General features: G+C 40.3%; 1 protein-coding gene across 1 annotated transcript in view; it reads left to right on the forward strand.

The window, feature by feature from the left end:
* The first annotated feature begins 663 nt into the window (after positions 1-663).
* Positions 664-25588, forward strand: part of ANK2 (ankyrin 2) — a 302460-nt gene continuing 277535 nt past the window's right edge. Inside the window, exon 1 of the mRNA XM_082254226.1 lies at positions 664-1602. Coding sequence (XP_082110352.1) covers positions 1468-1602 — 135 coding nt within the window. The 5' untranslated portion in view covers positions 664-1467. The remainder of the gene's footprint in view (positions 1603-25588) is intronic.

Below are 25588 nucleotides of genomic sequence, written 5' to 3' on the forward strand. Positions count from 1 at the left end.
TCTAATATAGTGTTATATTATTTCAGGCAGGACAGGAAGTCTGCAAACAGTAGATCAGCCTTTCTCAACCTTTTCAACACAGAGGACCCCTTGAAATAAATTTCTGGTCTTGGGGAACCCCTGCTAAAAATTAAAAATCTACAACTTATGACACATTAGTGTGATAGTCAGAGGGAAGAACGCTCCTTAGTCTTGTCATCATTGGTAAGAATTACCCCCTTACAGATAGAAGGAACAATGGTGTCATTGGGAACATTGGGTGTCAATGGGCAGAAATTGCCCATTGCTCAAGGAACCCCTACCAACCTAAGGAGGAACCCTGGAGTTCCACGGAACCCTGGTTGAGAAACCCTGCAGTAGATGTTTGAAAATAAAAGTTTATCATTAGTTGCTGTTTAGTCATATAAAAGATACATGTATTTTTGCAGTTTTTTTTTTTTTATCAAGTGCAAATGAGTCCTACGGGGTCCTAAAGAGAAAAAATTCATTAAAAACCCTAAAAATGATAATGATAAATAATAATAAAACACAAAAGCAATATAGACGATTATACTGTGCATCCAGATGACAGAAGAGCTGAAGATATTGATGTGGATTCCTCCGGACTGTGATTGAAATGTGCTCCCAGCAGGAGTATTTAGGCTGCCTGTTCTCTGGTTACTGTATGCAGGCTCACGCTTGCTTGCCAGCGACTTGCTACACATGAGGATATGAATATTCCGAAGACTGTTATTGCTTGTTCGTTCATGCATGTGAAGGGTGCTAGTCAAAAGCAGGTGGACGAGGCATAGCCAGACCTGCTTCACATTCGAGCTGCAATAATGTAATTAAATAGAAACTAGAAGCATAAGGGCAGAGGGAAGGAAACAAGTCATGTGTTCAATCCAAGGCAGTCCTAGCAGCAACAGCAGCAGCAGCAGCAGCAAGTCATTAAGGCAGACTGCACCATTTTTATTCTTACTCTTCGATGAGGTGCTTGTGGAATATAAAAGAGCTCTTCCTCCCCTACTGACTTCACAGAGGTGGCCTCTTCCTGGCTGTAGTCAGAGGACGCAGGCTGTGCTGAAAGGTCCCAGAAGACCTTTCTGGTTTGCTGAGGAGTTAAAGGATGGACTGAAGCTTGCCTTTACATACAGTCAATGAAATTCTGGGATGGTGCCAGTCTGAATGGTCACGTTCTGTGATCTTCGCCTTTTCTTCCTTTTTATGTATCTGCTGGTTGACCCTGGCTGTGCGTTAGTGGTAACTGTTTCTGAGCTCTGTGGGCAGTGCAATGCTCTCTCTCGGCTGATGGGTCCTGCAGCATATGGACACAAGCTGTAATTTGTCTGTGGATTGGAGGATTACAGTGGAAAATTCTGGCTGACGGCCACATAGACTTAGTGGGAGCATAAAAAAAAAAAAACCTCGATTTTTTATATCTGTGGAGGGAGCTGAGTCCTTGAAGCTGGTATTTTCCTTCTCAAAATGGCTCATGGTGCTGCTTCCATTAAAAAAGTACGAGAGCTGGAATTGCCCATCATTGAGGAGAGAGAGAAAGAAAGGGAAAGGGAAAGGAAAAGGCGTAAGATCCCTAGGGATCGCCTAGATCGAAAACGTAAGGTATGAGGACTGTACTCTGTCCATTCAGTTCATGATCATTACAGATATGCATCTGATTATCATGGGGCACTGGTGTCATTCTTCTTGTCACTGGAATGTTATGCCTGTTTTTCTAATCCGTCTTTTGTTGCTCAGCTCATATCTCATTGGCTTTCCATCATATCATTAATCCTTATTCATTTGAATAGAAATAATTGCTGTCCGTGTAATTAAGTAGGCATAGCGCGCTATCATAACAAGGACATCTATATTCCATGGCTGTGGAAGGCTGTTGCTGACTGTAATAATCCTCCTTCATTACACAGAGATGCAGAGTTTCCCTGCATCAGTGAATCCTGTGTGCAGACCCCACCTTCCTCATGTTTGATCATATCAGCTGGGTACCATGCCATTCCCAACAGCTGTGGGGACAGCATAGCACAGCATCGAATACAGAGAATGCAGATACAGGTGTGGCTTGTGCTATTTCCACGACAACCTTTTACAACTCTGCCCGAAAATCTTCTCCTTTCCCATACTAATTGTTATCCCTTCCCTTTAGATACACTGGCCCTGCATTCTGGGACTTATTCTGTATGCCTTTCTCTGCTGGTATGTTCAAGAACACACATCTGTGCATGCGTAGACATATATATATATCCACACACACACACTATATATCCCACAATCAATAAAGCAGTGTCTGCTTTGAGATCTTGAGACAGGTGTATATATATATATATATATATATATATATATATATATACAGACAAACACACATACGGTATATCTCCAAATCATAAAATCTATGTCTACTTTGAGATCTTGAGATATATATATATATATATATATATATATATATATATACAGACAAACACACATACCTCCAAATCAGAAAATCTATGTCTACTTTGAGATCGTGAGACATATATCTATATATACAGACAAACACACATACCTCCAAATCAGAAAATGTCTACTTTGAGATCTTGAGATATATATATATATATATATATATATATATATATAAAGACAAGCACACATACTGTATATCCCCAAATCAGAAAATTCGATGTCTACTTTGAGATCTTGAGACAGGTATAAGATTGAGCTGTGACTGTGCCTGTTCAAGCAGCTGTACATAATGTTCAGTTGTTCCAGAATCTTACTAAATAAATGATGCTTCTGCAGTCAATTATTGATGCTGTTTTTTTTTTTTCTGCAGCACCGAACTCCACTAAATCTGTGATTATTATAATCACTGCTGTTATTTTTTTGATCTCATCAGTCTTCGTACTTTGTGTTTTGCTATGTAAGCTGCAAAGCATTGCAGGGTTATATACCATTTTATGCATTGCAGTAGCAGCATACTTGTTGGTTGCTGGTGATCTCGACAGGCTACCCAGATATGGAATTTAGGAAATGTCTGAAAAATGATCTGGTGATTTACGTAGGCTCACCTATGTGTTCTACCTGATTACATATTAGTACATTAACACTGTGATCAGAGGTATTTTATTATTAGGTATTCTGTGGTCCCTGTTGTGGTTCAATATATTAGGCGGAGCTTCCCAGCCTAGAAATGAATTATTCATGTGAATTCTAAAAATCTAGGAGTTCCCACCTTTAACAATACATGTGTTGATTTTATTTCTATGTATGCGAAAGCACTAAAAAGGTTTCATATTTGAACATACCATTAAGGATGACCATACATTATACAATGTTCTTGTAAAATTTTCCTTAAAGCCCCGTACACACACACAGATTGTTGGCCGTAAATTGTTGGCCAACGTCCGATCTGCCGATTGTAGGCTTGTTAGTATGATGCTTCCGACAACCAACTGCGAATTTTCGGCCGAAAAAAATCTGGTGTGCATGCTATAAAATTTTTGTTGGCCAACAACAGAACGGTCGATTGTTCCTCAGTCAGTACAGATTTCGGCAGACAAAAATCAGATGAGCAAGACTGGGCATGCTCAGAGAAGAAAAAACACACTGAAAGTCAACCAGAACATGACATCACTTCTGAAGTTGGTTTTTGTTGGCCAACAAAAGTCCAGTGCAAGTCTAGAGCACATTTCAACCAACAAACAACACTGGACAAAATTTGGCCGATCAGTTGGCCAACAATCTGTGCGTGTGTACGGAGCTTTAGATGTACCAAAACCATATAATATGAGGTCAAACCTAAACACATTAGATTTGTACGCAGTCAGGCAGGCCCTTGAACTACATAGATGAAGGTAAATCTAAAGGAAATTGAATAAACAAAATGTATAATGTATGGCCTGCCTTATGCCCCGTACACACGTTCAGATTATCATACGACAAACCTCGCTTTCGACCTAGTCTCACGATAATCGGATCGTTAGTACACAGCTTTCGACAGCCGATCACGACAGTTGGTCCAACAAAATCCGAAGGGACAAACCTGAAAACTTCTGTCGTACGACATCTTCTCGAACGATAATCGTTTCGTCAGTACAGTATTCGTACGCTAAAAGTCGATCGACAAATACCACGCATGATCGGAAACAGTAAGATATTCCGCAGTGGTCAGACGTATATACATCACTTCCGTTACGTAGCTATGAAAAATACACTTGGTCAGTGAATCGTACGAAGAAAGTCGGATGGTTTTTAGGCAGAGTTGCTTTCGATTTTAGTAACATACAACAATTGCGAAACTTTAGTCGTACGATTATCGTACGATAATCGGAACGTGTGTACGGGGCATTAGTTTGATTATTATTACAGAGAAATGTCTGTTCTGAGGCTTCAGGTGTGTGTAATGGCAAAAGCTTTTTTGTTTTGGATAGTGAAAGGGGGTTAGACCCTCTGCCAAGGTTTTTTTCTGCTGTCTGTGTCCCTACTGGGAGAAATAACCATCTCTGTTTGCATTGGTGACTATTGTCATGGAGACAGAAAATAAGGAAAATCATACATTTTAGAGTTGTAATGAGAAGGTGAAGATAAATCTTTCAGTAGGAATACAAACTGTCTAATGCCAGGTACATACAATGAGATTATCAATGATCATTCCTTTTTTTTTCTCGCATGCTAATCTTAAACCAAAAAAGAAGAGTTTACTCTTCAAAAGTAAGAAGTCGCGACACGCAAGCCACCTTGAAATCGGATGTACAAATCGCACTGATGTGCGGCTTTGAAATCACGCTGAAGTAGCGCAATTTCAACGCCGCACCAATGTGAATGGGGGCTTACTGTTGCATCTTCAAGACAGGTAAATCTTCCCAGGAAGACGCACATAGTAAAAAATAATCTGGAAGGAGTTTTCCCCTTACCTATTCTATACAAAACGTTTAAAATGTTTTGGCTGTACATACACTTTAACTTTGGGCCTTGCAAAGGGTTGGCCCTTCCAGCAACATAGGCCTTATTTGCTGGCTCTGGCTTAAAAAATTCTTGCCACAATCCTACATCCAGATAATTTTCACTCATTTCAGCGGCCTAGTTAAGAGGTGGGGCTGTGATAACTATACAGTGATCTTGAGTCAGAGGTGACCAAGGCCTTTCAGCAGAGCCTCCTAGGCGCTTTGTTAATGGCCCGTGTTCTTAGATATTAATTATTGCCATTGGTTAGAGTACATTCAGTTGCCAGATGGTGCAATATAATCACATGTGATCAATCTCCTGCTTTGGAACACATTGGGGTTGATTTACTAAAGGCAAATAGATAGTGCGCTTTGCAAATGCAGTTGAACTCATTTTTCCTAGAGCTTAGTAAATTCAAGTTGTAAAAAATACCCAATCAGGGGCAAGAAAAAAAAAACAGCATTTTGCTTGCATGTTATTGAATGATGAAAATAAGCAGAGCTTAATCACATTCACTAAGCTTTGGGGAAAATGAGTGTAACTACACCTTGGAAAGTGCACTGTCTATTTGTCTTTAGTAATTCAACCCCATTGCTTTTTATTTGGTTTATGTTCTGATCAAATTTTAGTTGCTCAATTATTTGAATGATCATTCACAATACCATGATGCTCCAAATCAATTATATTTCTGATTTTTTTCCAGTAACATTTAAAATGGGCATCTGTGATAAGTCAACTATAGGAACTGTTTTCTGCCATTTAGAGTACAAAAAAGGTTCTAGTGAGCACTATACCCTTTTTATCCTTTTTGAAAGAAATTGATCATATGAACAAATTCCAAGGAAAATCACTAATATTCATGCATAGTTGCATAACATCAGTTATAGAGTGATTGGGCAGTTTGTATTGTTGCAAAATAAAAAACTGACAATAAGGCTTCATGCATACTGGGCAATTGTTTATCTCTCCTCCTGACAGCAGCATTTTGGCAGAAAAAACACTCAACACTTTTAGGAGCATTTAGCCATGTCAAGCGTTTGGGCGTTAAAGCGGTAGTAAAGTGGAAAATTTAAAAAAAAAAAACTTTTCCCCTGCAAGACAATGCATCACATACTAGAACATTATGCGAATCTTACCTTAAAAAGAAGCCCTTCAGCGGTGTGCTGTCACTTCTGACAGGGCTTCCATCTTTACCCAGTCTTCCTTCCAGACTTGGGGACTTGGGGGCGTCTTTGAATGGCCAAGCTGGGGTCACATCATGGTTTATGGCACAGAGATGTGAAGGAGCAGCACGGGTATGCTTTTTTTTTTTTTTTTAGAGCGCTTGTTCGGTTGACGTGGGTGGCTGCTACACAAGTAAATATCGCCTAAATGGTGCATGTTTAGTAGATATTTACAGTTCCTATAGGTAAGCCTTAGTATAGGCTTACCTGTAGGTGCAACATAAACAAATGGGCTTTACTTCTTTAATTTATTGTTCAGAATAATAATTTATTCTGCCCATTAAAATTAATTCAAGCTCAAGTTCTAAGCGCACTTAGCGCTAATGCGCGTTTAGACACACGTCAGTCCTTGTTCTGCCAAAATGCTGCTGCTCCTGGACACTCTGGCAGTGTTTTTATTTTTTTTTTGGCTCTAATCGCCCCTGCCTTGAAACTCCTCTAAAAGCAATGTATGCATGAACACATTGGCTAATATGCAGAGGTGTTTAGAAACAGGAAAAACACCCAGTGAAGCAGAAGAATAAATGTCCAGTGTGCATGAAGCCTAAAGTTCTAGCCCAAAATTGGTCAACCAAAGTTGGGTTAGCTTTAAACAGGCAGATCCAGTGCACAGTTATTCATATTTAAAAATGTTATTTTTAAACAAATACATTTATTGCTTTCCTGCTATTTTTTTGCAAACTCACTTAACATTATTCAAGAGTCTGTGTCATTGATAATGGTCACAATGACAGTGGCAGGAAAAAGGAGTTGTAGAGGTCATAGCTGCTAAATGCCCCGTGTCCTTGGGAAGCCCACAAGACATTCTTAATTAGAACATATTGCATTACAATGAGAAGCTAAACCTATAATTGCACTAAACTTATGTCTTTGCATTGTCGGGGATGATGTCAATCAAAAATGTGTATGAACATCGTTATGTTGGTAAGGCTCTACTTTTATGGACTCTACTTTATTGTCACATTATTGCCTCTGTTAGCATCCTTACTGGACACAACATTCTTAATTCCTGAGGTATCCTTGGTTAAAGGAGAGGCCGGTCACATGAGTTTGACAGGTCACTCATCCAGGTGCTCCTTCTCTTGCCTTTTTTCCCCCATTATAAATGCTACTTTGCTTGCTTCATAGTCTCAAAGTTTGGGGGCTGTAATGCAAATTTGTGAAGACCAAACTGCCACATTATAAATGGGGCACAAGGGTTAGGTAAGCCGGCCATACATTACACAGTTTTTGTGTTCAGCTAGACAGATGAATGAAAAAAAAAAAAATGAACCAAATCATTCCCACTGTGCCATTGTATTCTGAAAGTGGAACTTTACCACTATCAGAATGCCTTGATCAGCACTGCAGCCCATATATTAAATACCTATGAATTAGAATCAACATACATGGATTGAAGTCTGTCTGGTTCCTGCTGAACCGGACAAATTTTGATCCATGTTTGACCAGCTTTACTCCCAGGCTCCACGCCCATTGGCTGCATGCACTGATCGAGCGGAAATTTTCCAACAAACCCCTTCATGAAAAGTCAGTCAAAATATCGACTTCTTATTGAAACAGCCATACGTGGATTGAAATTCCGATCCAGGTATGGCCAACTTAAATCTCTACCCATTGGCTTTACGAAAAATCTATTTATTTTGATGGATGCTTTATTCACTGTTTGACATGGTAATTCTGATTTCCAAATCAAAAGCTAGTTCGGATTCATGTTGATCTATTCAAAGTCATAGGTAACGAATTCGAAAATCCAATCTATCCTTGCTACATGATAAATAGAACTGGATCAGTGTTGAGTCATGCAGTTTGTCACATGTTTTCTTTGTATGCTATATGAGGTGGTATCAAAATTTTCGAGACAGATGGCAGCACAAGGCTGCACACACAGTCACAGGGAACACCTACCTTCGTAAGTCAGTGTGCCAAAAGACATTGTCCTGTGTAGATTGGGCTGTGCCAGCTGTGCAAATGGTGCTATTCTGACCACGTGTGTTACCACGTCCATCATGGACAGCAAGTTAGCACACATGAGCAAACATAAAAATTCTGCATGAAACTGGGCAAATCTGCCACAGAGATGTTTGACATGATTCTGCAAGTTTACAGCAATGCTGCAATGATTGTTTTGAGTGGCACGCGTGATTGTTGTTGGATGATCATCATGCACAAGTTGCTGACTGGTTTCGACATTTTCAGGGATTGAGCTAGTTGAAGGTCTTTCAGAAGGTTGTTCGATGATCATCATGCACAAGTTGCTGAATGGTTTCGACATTTTCAGGGGTTTAGCTAGTTGATGGTCTTTCTGATCTCTTGTCTTCCAGTGATATTCTTCTGCTCTTGAAGAGCGCATGCCACTCAGAACACCTCGAACGACTCATTGCAGCATCACCGTTGTTGTCATCATTGATATCATTGCTGTCCATGATGAAATAGCAGACGTGGTAACACACGTGGTCAGAATAGCACCTGTTGCACAGCTCCCGATGTACATAGGACCTCGTCTTTTGGCACACTGACTTGTGTCAGGTGAAGGTCGGTGCTCCCTATGACTGTGCGTGCAGCCTTGTGCTGCCATCTGATGTTACAAAACTTGAAACTTTTTGATATTACCTGGTACGACGTCAGAGGTTTAAAAGTCACACAAGTTATTAAAAACTGCAATGTCTGTGAAAGGCTCCTTTGATAGCATATGGTGAATTTTGGGGTGTTTGGATCAGATAGGGTGGCCCCTGCCTGTCGCTATGGTTTCTTCTGCCAGCCACTACTTCACTACAGGATAAAGTAGTGTTGTAGCAGTTGGAGGGAGGAACCTCAGTGGGCAGCAGGGTCATCCTATATTACACACCTGAAAGTATCAGATACCTGTGACTTTTCTATCTCTACAAAAACAAAGATTTTACACTCCAACTACTGTACCAGAAAAGTAAGTATTCACCTTTTTCTTTTAGGTGCTGCTGACTTTCTTTTAGGTTACTTGGAAAAAAAAATGGTTTGCCAATATGGCAATAAAGTTTGAAATGCTATATACTGTACACCACCTTCTAAATAGTTACATTGCCTATTTTCAAAAGCCGTTATAAAGGTAAATATGAAAAAACGACAGTTGACTTATTTTTTTGCGGTGTCTATTTTTTCTTTTGCCGATTATGACCACATGGTTATCTGCAAATATATGGATATGAACCCATTGGGGCGAGGTTTACTAAAACTAGAGCATGCAAAATCTGGTGCAGCCTTGCATAGTACCCAATCAACTTCCAGGTTTTATTGTCAAAGCTTAATTGAACAAGCTAGAAGCTTATTGGTTACTATGCACAGCTGCACCAGACTGTGTATGCTCCAGTTTTAGTAACTCTCCACCACTATGCATTAATTATTCATGGCTAAAGATGTGTAATTTTTTTAAATATGTGTGTTAAACAATTCCCCTCTTTCCCATCTCATACTGGGACTGTTATGACTTTAGGCTTGGTATTTGTTTCTTCTCCTGGAATGCACTTTTCATTTGTTACTTTAAATCTGTGTCCTGGATGTGTCATTTTCTTTACAAAGCTTTGTGTCCTAATTCTTAGAATGCAAGGACATCTTTTTATGGATGTTAATTCAAAGTGAATTACAGAGCTCTACCCTTGGGAATATATAAAAAGAACAAACAAATAAGCAAATAAACAATGGTGTTGTAATGCCCTCATTGATATGTTTACAGGGAAAGTGACCGAAAAGATCAAAAGGTTAATGTTCATTGTAACATTTTTTTTACTGGAATCCAGTTGGCCTAAGTGACCATTAAATGGTTAGTTCACCTTTCCAATATAATTTCTCATACATTCAAGTGTCCCCAGTAGATTAAATAACACTGTTCAGCTTTGAAAAAAGAAACTTCTTTTAGGACAAGTTCACACCAAAATCGCACCGCATTCCTGTGCGATTCCTGTGCATTCCCCATGCAGTGTGATTTTGCAGCCCATTCATTTGAGAAGGCTGCAAATCACACAAAAGTAGTTCATGCACTACCTTTGAAAAACGCATCACACTAAGTTGTATGGCACTTGTGTACCATGTGATCTGCATTTGGGTTGCCATTAACAATGTGTTGGCACCTGCAACAGATCGCAAAGGCAATGTACATTAAACGTAGTGCAGGAAATGTGCACGGAACCCGCCTTTCCCACACATTGTTCTGGTGTAGGCAGTGTGGAGCCTCTCCCAAGCCTATTAGGAAAAGTCCTAGTGTGAGCGAAACTCCCTGTCTTGCTAAATTCCAATAGTATATAACCAATTGCTTGTATTTATGGAGTGAATTTTGGCCCCTTATATAGCCAGAACAGAAGTCAGTACTACACAGCCACAGTAGTAGGAACCCACATTATCCATTGTATGGCTAAATGCCAATTAGAAGCCAGTAAACTCTATTATACCATTAATTTGTCATAAGTTGGCAGTGGTTGAACATCCAGTGTTTTCAAAAATGTTTTATATTTTTTATCTGTGTTGCTCTGCCTTGTGTGTGAACTGTGGAGCCACAAATGAAAGAGAAATAATCTGAGAAAAAAATGAAAGTCATCAAGTCGTAAAGGGCTGGTTAACACCAAAACGTGGTGAATGTTTCACCACCTTCAAATACGCTGCCCTTGCAATCTTCATATAGGCGCCAGTGTATTGTTAATGGCAGCCCAAGCACAGATCACAAATGCAGGGTGTATTCGGGCACCAAACTGCGTGGAACTACAGTACCATTGGGTTTGGCACTACTTTTTGCAAGGTCCATTGCATTTTGCAGCCCATTTAAATGAAAGCACACGTTCCTGTGTGATCCTGGTGTGAACCAGCCTAAAGTCTGTTCTACTCCAGAAAATAAAAACTTTATAGATGCTTAGGCTGAATATATAATTTTACTGACACATTAACCATGGTGTGAATTTAATTTACTCCTTAAAGCTGAACTCTGGCGATTAGATAAAATCAACCCTTAGGGCTCTTTCACACGGGCGTTCCGTATGTCTGTATATCACCCCATCCGTTTGCGGGTGATATACGGACATAATGCATGTCAATGGCATTGCGGATGTCAGTGGATGACCATCCGCTGACATCCGATTTATGTCCTTTCAGTTCTGTTCCGTTTTGTGGAACGGAACAGAACCCTATTTTTGTTCCTTTAAAAAAAGGGAACGGATGCAAAATTGGATGTCAGCGGTGTCATCCGCTGACATCCGCAATCCCATAGACATACATTATGTCCGTATATCATCCGCAAACAGATGGGATGATATGCAGACATACGGAGAGTGTCTTCCGTGTCCGTGGAAAAAAAAAAAAAAAAAGTGCCGCAGCGGAAGAAGAAATCAGAGAGGCCGTGTGAAAGAGCCCTTACAGTAGGCCATCCTTGCACTGCAAGGGTCAATGGCTTATTTAGCCTAGAGGAGCATAGATGAGGTGTAAAACTTGTTTCTGGCTCCAGCAGACTGAATGCAACTAGTTCAATGCTACCACCCCTTTAAGGTGCTCTCAGCCATGGCCTCCTCCAGTTCATTGTAGGGTTAATAGCCCTGCACTGTATGTGGTGTGGCAGAGGGATCGCCCACAGCCTGAAACTTCAGGCAGAACAGAGCAATTGCCTACTAGACAGAGGGAAGTAATTAGCGTAAGTAGTACACTATATTGTCAAAAGTAATGGCGTCTTAGTCTGTAAGGATAAATATTGAGTAAGCCCACCTTTTGCAGCTTTAACAGCTTCAACTCTTCTGGGAATGTTTGACCATTTTTCCAGAAGTGAATTTGTGAGGTCAGGCACTGATGTTGTCGCAGTCTCCGCTCGAATTCATCTCAAAGGTGTTCTATCGGATTGAGGTCAGGACTCTGTGCAGGCCAGTCTAGTTCCTCCACCCCAAAGTTGCTCATCCGTGTCTTGGAAAAGAGGAGGAGCAGGAAAAGAAGCCAAGACAGTAAGATTTGCAGTGTCCTGTAACATTTGTGGGCAGTGTAGAAGTGACCTCTTGCATTAGTGGTGAGGGTAGGTAAAAGATCCATTCTTCATTGCTCACTGCCCAAGGAACCCCTAGCAACTAGTGATTGACCGATATCGGTTTTTTATTACCGATACCGATATTTTGGCCAATGCATATCGGTATCGGCCGATATTGGCGATATTTTCATACATTATATTTTTTTTTTTCTTTTGACAAGTACTCTTGTGGAGGGATCTGAGGGTCTAAAAGACCCTAAACCCCTCCTCTGCACTTAAAAGCATTCAAAACGCCAAGTTTGGCTGTTTTGAATGCTGTAATTTTTTGAATTTGGCGCAGAGTACCCGGAAGTGATATCATGACATCACTTCCAGGTTTTTACATGGAGGCCCGATCAGAGCCGAATGCGGGTTTGATCGGGTCTTAATTTCGGTGGCCATGCAGGCTAGTTGCCCGGGTCGAGCCGCGGAAGGCAGCGGGAGGGGGGTGACGTCCCCTCCAACTCCTTGTAATGACAGCCGAGCGGCTTCTCAGCCGCATTGGTTGTCATTACAAGGCAGCCGACCGTCGGCTATGGACGCCGGTACCGGGGTGATGCCTCTAGCTGCAGGCATCACTCCGGTACAAGCACTTTCCGAAATATCAGCAATATCGGTCACCTTGGTGGCCGATTCCGATATATCAGGGAAAGTGCATATCAGCCCCCGATATATCGGCTTTGCCGATGTTCGGTCGATCCCTACTAGCAACCCCAGGAAAATTCCTGTTTGAGAAAGACTTCTATATCGTATATTAATGTAGTCTCTTTATGGGTATACACATAAAGAAAAATGTTTGAAATAGCTTAATTTGCTTTGCTGTGATACATTGTAGAGATTGTTGTCTATTTTAGGTTGGTCGTATCCTAAATTACACAGTTTTTAATTATCTTTGCCTATTTGCATCTTGTTGCGTGTCCCAATAATTTTCGAAAGGGGGGATTGGGTAGTCTGAAATGGAGTTTTACATAAAGTTTAAATTCCTGGGTTGGTTTTTATTTTTTTTTTGTTTTTTTTTTAATAATAATAATTGAATATGATATGTGGAGCTAATAGAACAAATTTAAGAAAGGAAAAAAACATGAATACTCTTGGATCAGCAATAACAGTAGTGACATATTTTTTTGTTGGCATGGTGTTATAAATAAAATGGCCGGTGTTCTGTAATTATTCCTTCTGTACACAGGCAGTCCCTGGTGTACATCTATAAAGCCTGTCATCATGTGCCCTGATTTCTGCAGACGGAGGGAGATGCAGTGTGGGATTTGACTGATGGTTTATTGTTCCCTACTGTTTAGTCCTAGGTGAAATTAGTATGTCATTTTCTTGTGGAAAATTTGCATAACAACTTAATTTCTGTCAGCTCTCTATTATACATGGTTAGTATTAGTAATAATAAATCACATTGTCATCTCAAATATGAGAAATAAAATGGTATGTTAATATTAAAAAAGTGTTCTATAAAAAAGAAAATAGAACTGTGTATGGTCATTGTTTTCTGTTATCATCTTTTTGTGACTGGAGAAGGACTGGCATGGTGATCCATTCTTTTTTTTACTGAAAGGAAACCCATCAGAGAGCAGTTACAGGGGCTGCCATTTGTTATTTCCTCCTGAAAATGCCAGTGACTCATAATGTTTTGAAGCCAGAGGGTCAGCTTGACATCCAAGATTCTAATATTTTAAAAGAGTAAGTTATTATTAGTGCCCGCTGACATATTACATATTTAAAGGATAACTGTATCTTTGAACAATTGTCCTTTAATATGTTTCCCCAAACCCCTGATTGCCTCTCACTGGGACAAACTTCACTGTGTAGCCAACTTTACCTTTTTACCTTTGCCCTGATTCAGCAATGTTCAATGTGGGGCCCTACTCAGAGCTGTACAGCTTTTCCCCCAAAAACAGATGCTTCATGTGTCACATGCACGCGTTGACCCTATTCTTCCCTATGGGAAATCCATATGTGAAGCAGCCACTGGAGGCCACCATGAGTTCACCAGTGAAGATTGCTGGATCTGGTCTAAAGCAGTGGTCCTCAACTCCGGTCCTCAGGGCCCACTAACAGGCCAGATTTTAAGTATTACCTTGGGGAGATGCAGACTAGAGTACTGCAATCACTGAGCAGCAAATTATATCACCTGGGATGTATTTAAGTCATCTTGCAAACCTGGCCTGTTAGTGGGCCCTGAGGACCAGGGTTGAGGACCACTGGTCTAAAGTATTTGTCTTAATGGGAGGAAGTCAAAGAGGTTGGGGGGAATTTATTAAAGGCCAATTGTACAAGTGCATATAGACCTTCCAGTGAGTTGCTAATCATGTGACTTTCCAATGGATGAGAGTCACCACTAAAGTAGATATTTCCTAATAGAATATAATCAAATCCTAATTCCATTGGTTAAAAGCATAGCACGTGTTACATGTTTCAACCTCCTGGGTCTTTATCAAATCCTGGTGGAAAAAAGCTTTGAATTATTACTTCTACTTTGAAGGAAGCTGATTATCATTTTGGAAAAAACATTGTTTGGCAACATGAAGGAGCGTGTGGATTTTGCACCCCGAAGAGTTTTTTTTTGGAAGAAGCTGATTATGGTTGAGCTGGTTGGATTTATATGAGTGATTTACTTATAAGGTAGTTGTTGCTGTTGTTGATGTAATCTTGGTTTAGAAACACAGTATTTGTTGCAATTGCATTTGTGTGCAGGAATATTTCTGTTGTATGTTCTAAAATTCCCTGTACTTGATTAATAATTTGAAGGCTTTTTAGACAGTGTAGATTTATTTTGTAAATTTTAGGAGATATGGTGCTGAAGATTTCCACCTGTGCCAAGACCACAGCCGCACAAGCTGGTTAATCAGACATTCAATTTGAGAAAGGTTGGCAGCCAGGGGTTCGGCTCTAAAATCTTCTTTATTATATTTCCATTAGGAGTAAGGATCCAACACAAAATAAATGCTCTTCAGCCCTTATGGGCTTTAGTCATAGCAATGACTAAAGTCCCATAAAAGGCATATATTTAAGAAGATTTTAGAGCTTTTCACACCCAGTTGCTGACCTTTCTCAAATTGAATGTCTTCGGAATATTGGCCCATCCTTTCAATTTTAACAAACTCCAAAAATATTTGCTTATGGGTAAAATGCTTATAAACCAAAGCTAGACACAGTTGGAGACATGTTACCTCCTGAATTAGGTTTTCAGCCAGGTCACACAGCAATCTATAATTTCTCGATAAGCATTTGTTCTCTCCTAGGTATACCTTTGGAGTGGACAAATAAGAGGAGCACCCAAAATTGGAGACTGCTGTGTCCTAATTAGCCTGGGCACAGACCCGTCAGTAGACCCAATGGTAATCCAAGAGGGTCTCAAATGATAAGTGGGGAGCCACCGCAGCCTAATGTAACTGGGGAATAAAACATGGAAGGGGCCAAAGAAAAGCCTCTAAAGAACGGCTGCATAAAGGGATGCTCAGACCAACTTAGTATGAATAATCAAAAAATGCTTTATTAAGGATCAAAAGTGACACACTGTCTAAAAATTAACCCCATCGTAGGGGAACAGTATACAAAACATGAGAGGATACAGAAAATAAACTGACCACACACAAGACATAAACCCAAAAAGAGAAATCACACATACAAGGCCGGCCTTACACATACACTGGAAGATCAGACCAGCAATAACCGGAGTAAGCTGCATACATTCCAGCCGGGAATGTTTGAATGCTGCTATCTCATCGGTTTGCTGGTCGGCATGCCACAATGATGTAAAATACCTGGTATAATATATAACCAATATAGCTGCACCAATGGTTCAAAAGGTTGAGAACTTCAGACTTAAAACTCTAATTTTGTCAACCCTGAAATTCAAAATATACTGTGAACTGTTGCCATGCAATACAGATCTAAACCCATACACTTCTACTGTGGTTGAGAAGCATATAGGCTTTAAATTATCAACACGATTCCACCATGAAAAGAGGGAGGCATCTAGAGGAATGTCTGCACACCGATTGGTATAAACTGTGAATAAAGCCAGTCCTTGACATGGATGATGGCTAGAATCTTGAAAAAGATGAAGTTCAAATCCTCAATGAACGTTTGGTTTGCATGATCGGGCCAACTTAGAACCCCTATGGCAGAGAGTCTCTTGCTGTAATGGTGAGTAGGGGTGCTGGAGCAAGGGAGAGACGCAGTATATGGGGAAGACTGCGCGGGCTCACACCAAACATAGGCTGTATCCCATACTGGTCAATTGTGCCATTGGCCAGGTGACGGCCATGAATTAATTGGCATATATCCACTGTATGGCTGGGTCAGCTCGGTGGTCACGGCCTTTTCTCTATCCCATTTATTGTAAATGCTTATGCTCACCATGCACTGGAAGTCTTGAATGAAGGGACATCTGCATAATTCCTTGGGGTAATTTTGAAGTAACGGCCCAGACATTAAATGTTCCACTCCGACATGCCACGAGGGGATGGCGTGTTCTCAAAATTGCAGGCGAACAACGCTCTAGACGGAGGCTGGAACGCAGCGGTGGCTCTTCCGGGTAGTGTGTTGCCGGCGTGTGACGTCATATATTGGTTATATATTATACCAGGTATTTTACATCATTGTGGCATGCCGACCAGCAAACCGATGAGATAGCAGCATTCAAACATTCCCGGCTGGAATGTATGCAGCTTACTCCGGTTATTGCTGGTCTGATCTTCCAGTGTATGTGTAAGGCCGGCCTTGTATGTGTGATTTCTCTTTTTGGGTTTATGTCTTGTGTGTGGTCAGTTTATTTTCTGTATCCTCTCATGTTTTGTATACTGTTCCCCTACGATGGGGTTAATTTTTAGACAGTGTGTCACTTTTGATCCTTAATAAAGCATTTTTTGATACCTTTGGAGTGGTCCTCACCCAAGCTGCCTGATTCAGTTGTTTATGGCAGTCTTAAAAAAGAGCTAAAAGCAAAACTTTTTTCAGATAGAGTAAGGGAGGGTTATACCCCTTGTCATTTTTTTTTTCTTTATTTTTGCCAAAAGATGTGTAATTTTCTTAAACGTGTGCTAAACAATTCCTCCAATTTCTCAAATTGGGACATATTCATTCTGAGCAGTTACACTAGAGTTTCCAGTGCTCAATACTAAAAGACAGCTGCCAAAAATATAGTACATAGCAATAAAAACCTGACAGCTGTTCAAATTCCACTTCTCTCTATTCACAACTAAATAAACTGTTTTACCTTTAGTTATTCTTTAATTTGTATTTTAGTTTTTCTGTATCTTTTTTTTTTTTATATATATATATTTTTTATTCTTTTTATTGCATTATTAAACACTTAACATACAAACAATAGTCATGACCGTGACTCTGATACACAAACAATAAAATGCTACAACACCCGCAGCCAGTACATCACAGGGATTTAAGAAGCAGATAATCTAGCAATGTTAAAAAAAAAAAAACTCATAGACCAAGAATATGGTTTCCAAGACATTACCAATCTTCCATAACATATTGATGCTATTCCAATGTATCAACCACTCCTCAAAGGAGTAAAGGGCAACCACATCCACCTACCAATCCCTCTAGGGGGAACAAGGAGCAGACACAGAGCAGTTTTTCTGTATCTTTAAGATATACATTTTTAAATGTCAGTTTGATCTGCATATGCTAAGAATAATTTCATATAGAAAGGTTAAAAATTACACATAAATGCAAATTACTTTACTGGTTTCCATGGAACTTAAGAACAACTCATGCCAGAAAAAAAAGTTTATAGTGGAAGCTGTGAAACAAACCATAAAGCCATTTTATTCCAGGCTTTTATGTCAACTGTCAAGAAATATCTAAGGTTTCATAGAGAGGAAACTCATCTGAACTTTTCTTTTACAACTGAAAATTGCATGGTGTCCTCTAAATGGTAATCATGTCATTTTGTAGGGTAGATTAAATAGATTGGAAGTTCCAGGAAAGAAAATGTTTTCACCTTTTGTCTGCATTCTTAGGAAATTTTTTGTTCATCATTTAATTTATCAAATGTTTATCACAATTGCATACTGAGGCATAAATGTATGTGAAAAGTAAATAAATGTTTTTTCAGAAACCATACAATGCCATAGTTTGAGCCCCGTCTGATTTAAGAGACGATAGCTGAACAGCTTTTCCTTCAGTGGTCCAAGTCCAGCTAACGTATTCATTTGAGAAGCCAGATTACCAAATTTTCAGACACTTTTTTACTTTCTTACATGTTGCCTTGTCTGATTTTATGGGTCATTGCCAGACATTTGGTAGTGAGCCAGCACACATTTTAATTACAAAATGTAATCTGTTCAGCTTTCCTTAACACTGATTACAGTGCAGCAGGCGTTGCCTAATAGTTGCTTTCTCTACCACTCATATTTCTGATAAGCAGAACACTGCCTACCTGCTAGGACCTATTTTTAGAAAAGCAAATTTATTTTCTTTTTCTCCCTGATTGCATATGGTCTGAATTAATTATTTTTGGTACAATTACATTTAATTGCTAAAAGTTTAAATTGGATTGAGTGTTATTTGTAACTGCACCAAGCTAAACTTCACATTTGCCTGTGTCACTATAACCATCACAAGGATACATGCTTTTCATTTCTATTATGCACTGCAAGAAACAAAAGGATGTTAACAGTTACCATAGGCAACAAAGACAGACCTCATGCTGTTAAAGCAGAACTAAACCCCCCTGTCCTTTACAGACAAGGAAGCTGCCTTCTTAGTTTTATCTGCAGTTGCCATGATGCTTCACACGTGATCAGTTATGACGCCAGCTGAATGATGGCTTGACAGTTCACTTAGGAACAGAAGCAGCTGTGACAGTTATTATTCACAGAATGCCTTGAATGTAACTGTTTAGGGAAACAGTTAAATAGGAACCTCTGCAAGTTGTACCTATAGGTAAGCCTATGATAAGGCCTACATATAGGTACTGTAAATATCTCCTAAACATGTACCGTTTAGGAGATATTTACCTTAAATGCAGCCAGTGACATCACTGGCGCATGCGCTCTGAAGGAACGGCCGCTGGTGCCGTTGCTTCAGAGCCCCGTGCCGTGACCATCGGCTCCCACGCTCATGCATGGGAGTGACGTAGTCGCGGGTCCAGCCAATCAGATGGCCGGATGCCGCGAACCCGGAAGAAGGGTGACAGAACATGTCACCCATGGGAGAGGTGAGCGGTCGGCACTTTGGGGCTTCGTTCTAAGGTAAGTATATCATAATGAGCTAGTATGCGATGCATACTAGCTCATTATGTGTTTGTCTTTCAGGTGTACTTTTTAAAAAAAAAAAAATTCTGAGGTTTACAACCTCTTTAAATTAATGGGTTTAGTTCTGCTTGAAACAAATAAAGGTGTTTATGGTGGATGTAGTTCCAGCTAGCATAGTGGGAAAGATATTATGAACATAGATGTCAATTGTTAAAAGCAACTTTCTGCAATTAAAAACCACACAGGCTGTATATGTCATGTTAAATATTTTGTAAGAACATAACATACCATTTGATAAATGTGCCCTTACATTTAATTGGCTGTAGACAGTATAATGTCTTAGTTTTTTGTATTGTAACATTCCAGCACTTAAATTGCACCACAAACTCCATTGGTAGGAAGTATTTATGATCTCCATATGTTTGTGCAGGTTCTTCTAGTTGCTCTGGTTTCCCCCCCAACCCAAAGTGTAAGGGTAGATTATTTTCTATCTTAAAGAAAAACTGAATGGCTGATGGGTCTAGTACCAGTAGGCTTGGTTTGATTGGGGTTGTGGGAGGAGATGAGCACTTCTGGTGCCTCCTATCTCTGTGATTTGGGCCAGCGTGTAACCCATCAATTCCTCCCCAACAGCAACCAGCCAGTGACCGTGGGTATGACCCAAAGACATAAGATTGTTGCTCAATCCAAAAAATAAAAATGGGTCAGGTAATTGTCATGTGATGTCTAAGGGCAGCCTTAGACCTTATTATTAGTATAAAGGATTGATAAAGCATCAACAGTTCATGCTTTATGGGGTCATGAAAATGGTCTTACTGTCAAGAGAACCATGAAGCATAATCATATATGTGGGTGGAGCTACTCTTCTTGCACGTGGGGGTACCTTTCTTCGTGCACGCGCTCATCAATGCCCGATACCAGACGGGGACTGTGGTTTGTGAGAATCAAACATTGAGGCAGTTCCCCGATTTAGAGATACGCCGTGTCACTGTGTGCAGTATTAAAAGTACAAAGTTCCTCTGCAAACTGCTGTATCAGGTCACTACACACTGTTGTCTGATGTATGTTGCAATTAGGAGGGAAACCACTGAGCCAGTACCCTCTCCACCAGTCCAGCATAGCGCTGCCACCTCACTCCCAGTGACAGAACAGGGTCCCCCCATGCACATGCGGACCTCATGTGTGCACTTTTTGAGTTCTTCCTTCTCATACCGTGTTTCCAAGTTCCATAACACGGGTTCAGTGCCAGTTGCTATCGGAGACCAACTGCTGGGGAGGGAGCCAGAACACAAACCCCCCTTTACTACCAGAGGACCTGTCACATACACCAGGTATCTTGCTTCACGACTGCCTCCTTTGTACCTTGCACTAGAACTTGGATACCCATAGCAACTGCATTACTCCTCCTGATTGTCTTGCCGAGTAGACCTATTGTAGTAGCTTTGCTTCATACCCCACATGTGCTTTACCGACCCTGATATGCCATCATGTACCCCTGTAAAGAACTCCAGACCAGGCTTAGAACAGTTAATGCAACTTAAAAGTCTTAGTAGTACAGTTTAACATGAACATTAACTTGAACATGTCCCTGACTATCTATACTAGGCTGGCCAGGCATGCCTCCCAAAAGGTAGTAGTCTATTGCTTGGTACTCTCCAAGGCTTGAAAGATCTTTGTGCTCCCGATATCGTCAACAGACTGCAAAGCACAGCAGTCCCCTTCCACAATAATCATGCCATGGCCAAACCTAGCCTTCCCCTTTTTTATATCACAGGTGGGCAGACTGGATCCAAAAAAGCCCAGGAACAGCAGCAGGCATGTTGACTCTTTCCCCCCAGCCTGGGAATTGTTAGTTTGGCCACTGTCTAGGAAGCCTGCCTACATATATGCACTCTGATTTTAAGTGTTCATGTTTATGTTAACAGGAAGGACAAAGCCTAGCTAGACATCTTTGCTTTTGGCCTATCATGGTGAAAACAAATAGCGTTTTCAAGCTTGTCCAGTCAAAAGACTTTGGGTCTGCTGGTACCCAAAGACTTGAATTTGATTTCCAATCCATGCAAAATCTCATGCCAGTGGCAGCATTCTTCGTACATAAACAATGTTTTAGTTTAGTAATTTTTTTTATATAACCTTGTTTTTTTATTTTATCATTGTCTGTAACCATACTTCACCACACATCACTTCTCATTACCAAGGCACCTTATCATGATTTGTAAATATCAAATTGTAAACACTGGAGAATTTAGCAGAGATACTGGAAGCTGTAATTGTGCACTGCAGTCATCTGGAAAGGCAAACATACAGTGTAGGGAGTAAAATGTATAGTGTGCATGTTGTATTTTTACGACTGGCGATGTAAGAATTTTCTGTTCTGTAGAGACAATGACGATCTGAGTCATAAGGATTTAGCTTCTCTAGCATTTATCAAAAGCCCCTGGAGCATTTCTGTGACTTCCAATCAAGTGATTATGTCTGCACAGCTGAGGTACTCCCTTTGTTCATTGTATAAAATACAGAAAACTACCATTTATTTAGTAGTCTATCCCCCATTAAATACATTTACCTTTCTTTTAATGTGACAGCATGTACACTGTACAAATTTTATTCCTGCAAATGTCAGATACTGAGTTCATGGCAACGTTTTTCTAAAAATAAGAACGGTTTAGACATTTTGGTCTAAAGCCCACCATAGAGCTCAGACTCAGAGGGCAGTCGTTTGTTTAAGTACAATCCGTCCTTCTTCAGGGTCTGTAGAGCACTCTGTACAAAAGTAAGATTGGCTTTTCCAAGGGTGTGTTGTAGACAGTCTGGCACTAGATTATCAGGGGGATCAATAGAGATCAAAACAGTTTTTTAAGGCTAGCCATACATTATGCATTTTTTTTTTTCGTTCAAGCAGGGGGGTTGTTAGAAAAAAAATGTGCAGATATCCCCATCCACACATCCAAAGTGGATGGGGGAATCACTCCTGCTGTAATATTGTATTCACATGGCAGGGATCCTTCCCTGTCGTCAGAACACAATGATCAGTGTTGCCAGCTATAGCCGGCGACACTGACTGTTCAGAAAAAAACCGGCAGGGTGGATGTACAGAAGTCAATCGATAAGTCGACTTCTGTACAACCAGGGTGTCCATACATGGATCAAAATTCAGCCAGTCCCTGCTAAACCAGCTGAATTTCGAACCATGTATAGCCAGCTTATCCTGTCTGTTTACTTTTCTCCTCCACCATCTCCAATAGTGGTTAGCCAATCTACAGGCTTTCACAAACATAAGATCGTCACCCAGTCTTGCCAGAAAAGAACCAGATCTGGTGATTACATCTTTTGGGATAGCATATGGGTACCATAAGGCTGGCCATATGTGACGTGATTTGCATCTCATGCAGCAGATGTATGGATGTCTTGCCACAATAAGGCAGTATATGGGTTAACTCAATGACCATCATTTTAACGAGAGATCTGCCTGTGGACACCCTAGAGTTTATAATATTACTAAAAATAATTAAAAATTACTAAAAATAATTACTAAAAATGTAAAACATTTACTATTTACAGTAGACAGTAGAACAAGGTTTAAATGAGTATTAGACCGACCCAAAAGCAAACAATTATTATAACGCAGCTTAGCAATTCTTAGAAGTGATGGCTGCATTCGTTTTGTTTTTAGGCTTTCTTTACTTTCATTTTGTGATCCAGCCAGTAAGACTAATTTTTTTTCAGCAGAACAAGCTCTCCTGTATATTTACCAGTTAAGTGTGTTGAGACAAACCATTTGCCACTGACTGGGTGCTTAAAATGAACAGCTTTTATTTATTAATGTAAAACCTTTATCCCATGTAGGACTGCCTCCTTGAGGGTTGCTGGTAATGTTCCTTTGTGCCGCTTTGACCCTGTGAACCGTCCAGCCCTCCTGACACTCTAGGTTTAAAGATGTTGTGTATGCCTTTAAATCACACACTGACACAATGCAAATAGATTTTAACTCCTTAGTTCAGCTTTACTCAAGGAAAAGACTTGAAAAGAGTATTAATCAACTAGGCCCTGGATAAACAGCCAGGACTCTGTTGAAATAACACTAAGGAACAGTGAATAACCAATTATAATAACAAATAAATACACCAAATATACACAGTATCTTGCAGTAAGTGAATGGATCTCCCAGAAAGCTCTACATTTCTATAAGAAACATTTTTTACTAAAGTGGAACCCCCGGCCGGTCTAAAATACCTGTATCCTAATGAGAGATGAGGTAATCTGGATACCAGTAATCTGTCCCCTTTAAGAGCAATGATATAGCAATGTTCAATTTGCAAGGCCTTGCTAAGATCTTCACCGGCAGTTGGAGCTCAAAGAACAAATGTTTCCCCAGTGTAGCTCAGTGTAAAACAGGCAATGCCGAATAGCTGGTCCTAACTAATAATGATCCACTAACTGATCCAGATGTTGAGTGTCTGTGTTCAGTGTCTAAGAGAAACTGTAGCAACTGGTAACTGGACTCTGAGCAGGTACTCTCTTACCAATCCTGGAGACCTTCTTATGAGTCCTGGAAAAACAGGCAGCGGCAACTCTCCATGCTGTGAGACACTGAGATGGCTAAGCTCTGCTGTCTTAGTGAGTTATACTTGATCAGCGATACTGCAGTCTATCCCATCCGGGCTGAGTCTGCAGACAGCTGGGTGGTGCGCAGTAGGCCGCAGTCTGCTCCCTCTGCGGCAGACTGATGCACACGCGATGAATCCTGGGAAGCAAGAGAGAGTGTGCCTGTTCAGCAGATCCCTTTATAGTCTCTCCCACAATTCTCTCCTGGAGCCCAAGGCTTGCTGGAAAGTACAGTTCTTAAACAGTTCAGCAGTGCAGTAATATCTTTGTAGAAGACTACAATTCCCACAATGCCTTTCTTCCAGTCTCAAGAGTATGATGCATGAAACCTGAGACCAAAACAAGGGGTTCATAGAGACAGTCTGAGAGCAGAAAGTAAGTGTGCTTCATGTCAGATAATGGTAGTCCTCGCCCGGCTATAACCAAAAGAAAACTGTTGCTGACAATGCTTGTGCAACTGCAGTGTGAGCTGGATTTTGGTTTCAATTTGTAAGTGTGTCTAAATCTGCTAGTACATCTAGGGGAAAAACAGAGGGAAAAAAGCCAAAAAAATGTAAACTAATGCAGCCAACACATCTAAGGATTTGTAAGCTGCAATATAATTTTAATTTTGGGTATAATACTGTTTTATGACTGATGTTAGCCTTTCCTTATATAATGTTAATTTGGCTTTTAAAAGAACATAAACAGCAAGACTTGAGAAAAACAGTTATTGACTCTTATTACGAATGCATAGGCTAACAATTAAAGGGGAAAAAAATAATTAAATACAAATCTTTTATTTCGTTCTATTTAATGCTGCTCTGAATGGTGATGAAAACAACAGGCTACAAATATGCAATGTGGTACTCTTTACCGTACTGTGTGTGTATGGTGACACAGTTTGCCCTGCACTTCATTTTTTTCTGTGCATTTCCTTTATGGATTAGTGGACACAAGAGGATCCTCTAATCTCTGTGACCAGATGGATCTGCATTTTACTGTTTCTTTTCTTAGCTTCATGCTCATATCATGCCTGACCCTGTACTCCCCACTAGCATTTCAAACATAGTTTATTCCTTCCTTATAATACCATTTTCTGATTTTAGTGTTTGTACTGCAAAGCAAAAAAATAACATCAAAATTAGAGCATAAATGTATAATGTTGCAGTGCCTATACACACTTAGTAGTGCTTATGTGTGAACAGTGTGCTAACAAGAAAGTGTCTTGTATGCCGAATTCCAGCTATGATCTCAGGGCAAAGAAACTCACATTTAGTAGATCTCTTTAGTGCCATGGTACCCAACCTGTGGCTTGTGAGTCGCATGAGGCCCTTTAGTATATGAGGTGCAACATCGGACTTCAGCAGTTTGAAGTGGGAACATGGATTAAGCACTAAACAATATGAGCCTCTCTTGGTTTCGCATTTTTTTCTGCAAAATATCTGCAGGTGCATGCTCTGACCATCATTTCATCTATTAGGTCTGCAGTCTGGCAGTCCTCTCAAGCATGACATATTTTGATCATTATGTATGGCCCTTTGGTGATGTCAAGGGCTAAGGTTGAGGCCCCCCTATCTCACAAGTTGACAACCACTGCTCCAGTGCATAAAGCCCATGCTTTGTCT

The sequence above is a fragment of the Pelophylax lessonae genome (genome assembly GCF_965119305.1).
Source record: "Pelophylax lessonae genome assembly, chromosome: 1".
Classification (NCBI taxonomy): Eukaryota; Metazoa; Chordata; class Amphibia; order Anura; family Ranidae; genus Pelophylax; species Pelophylax lessonae.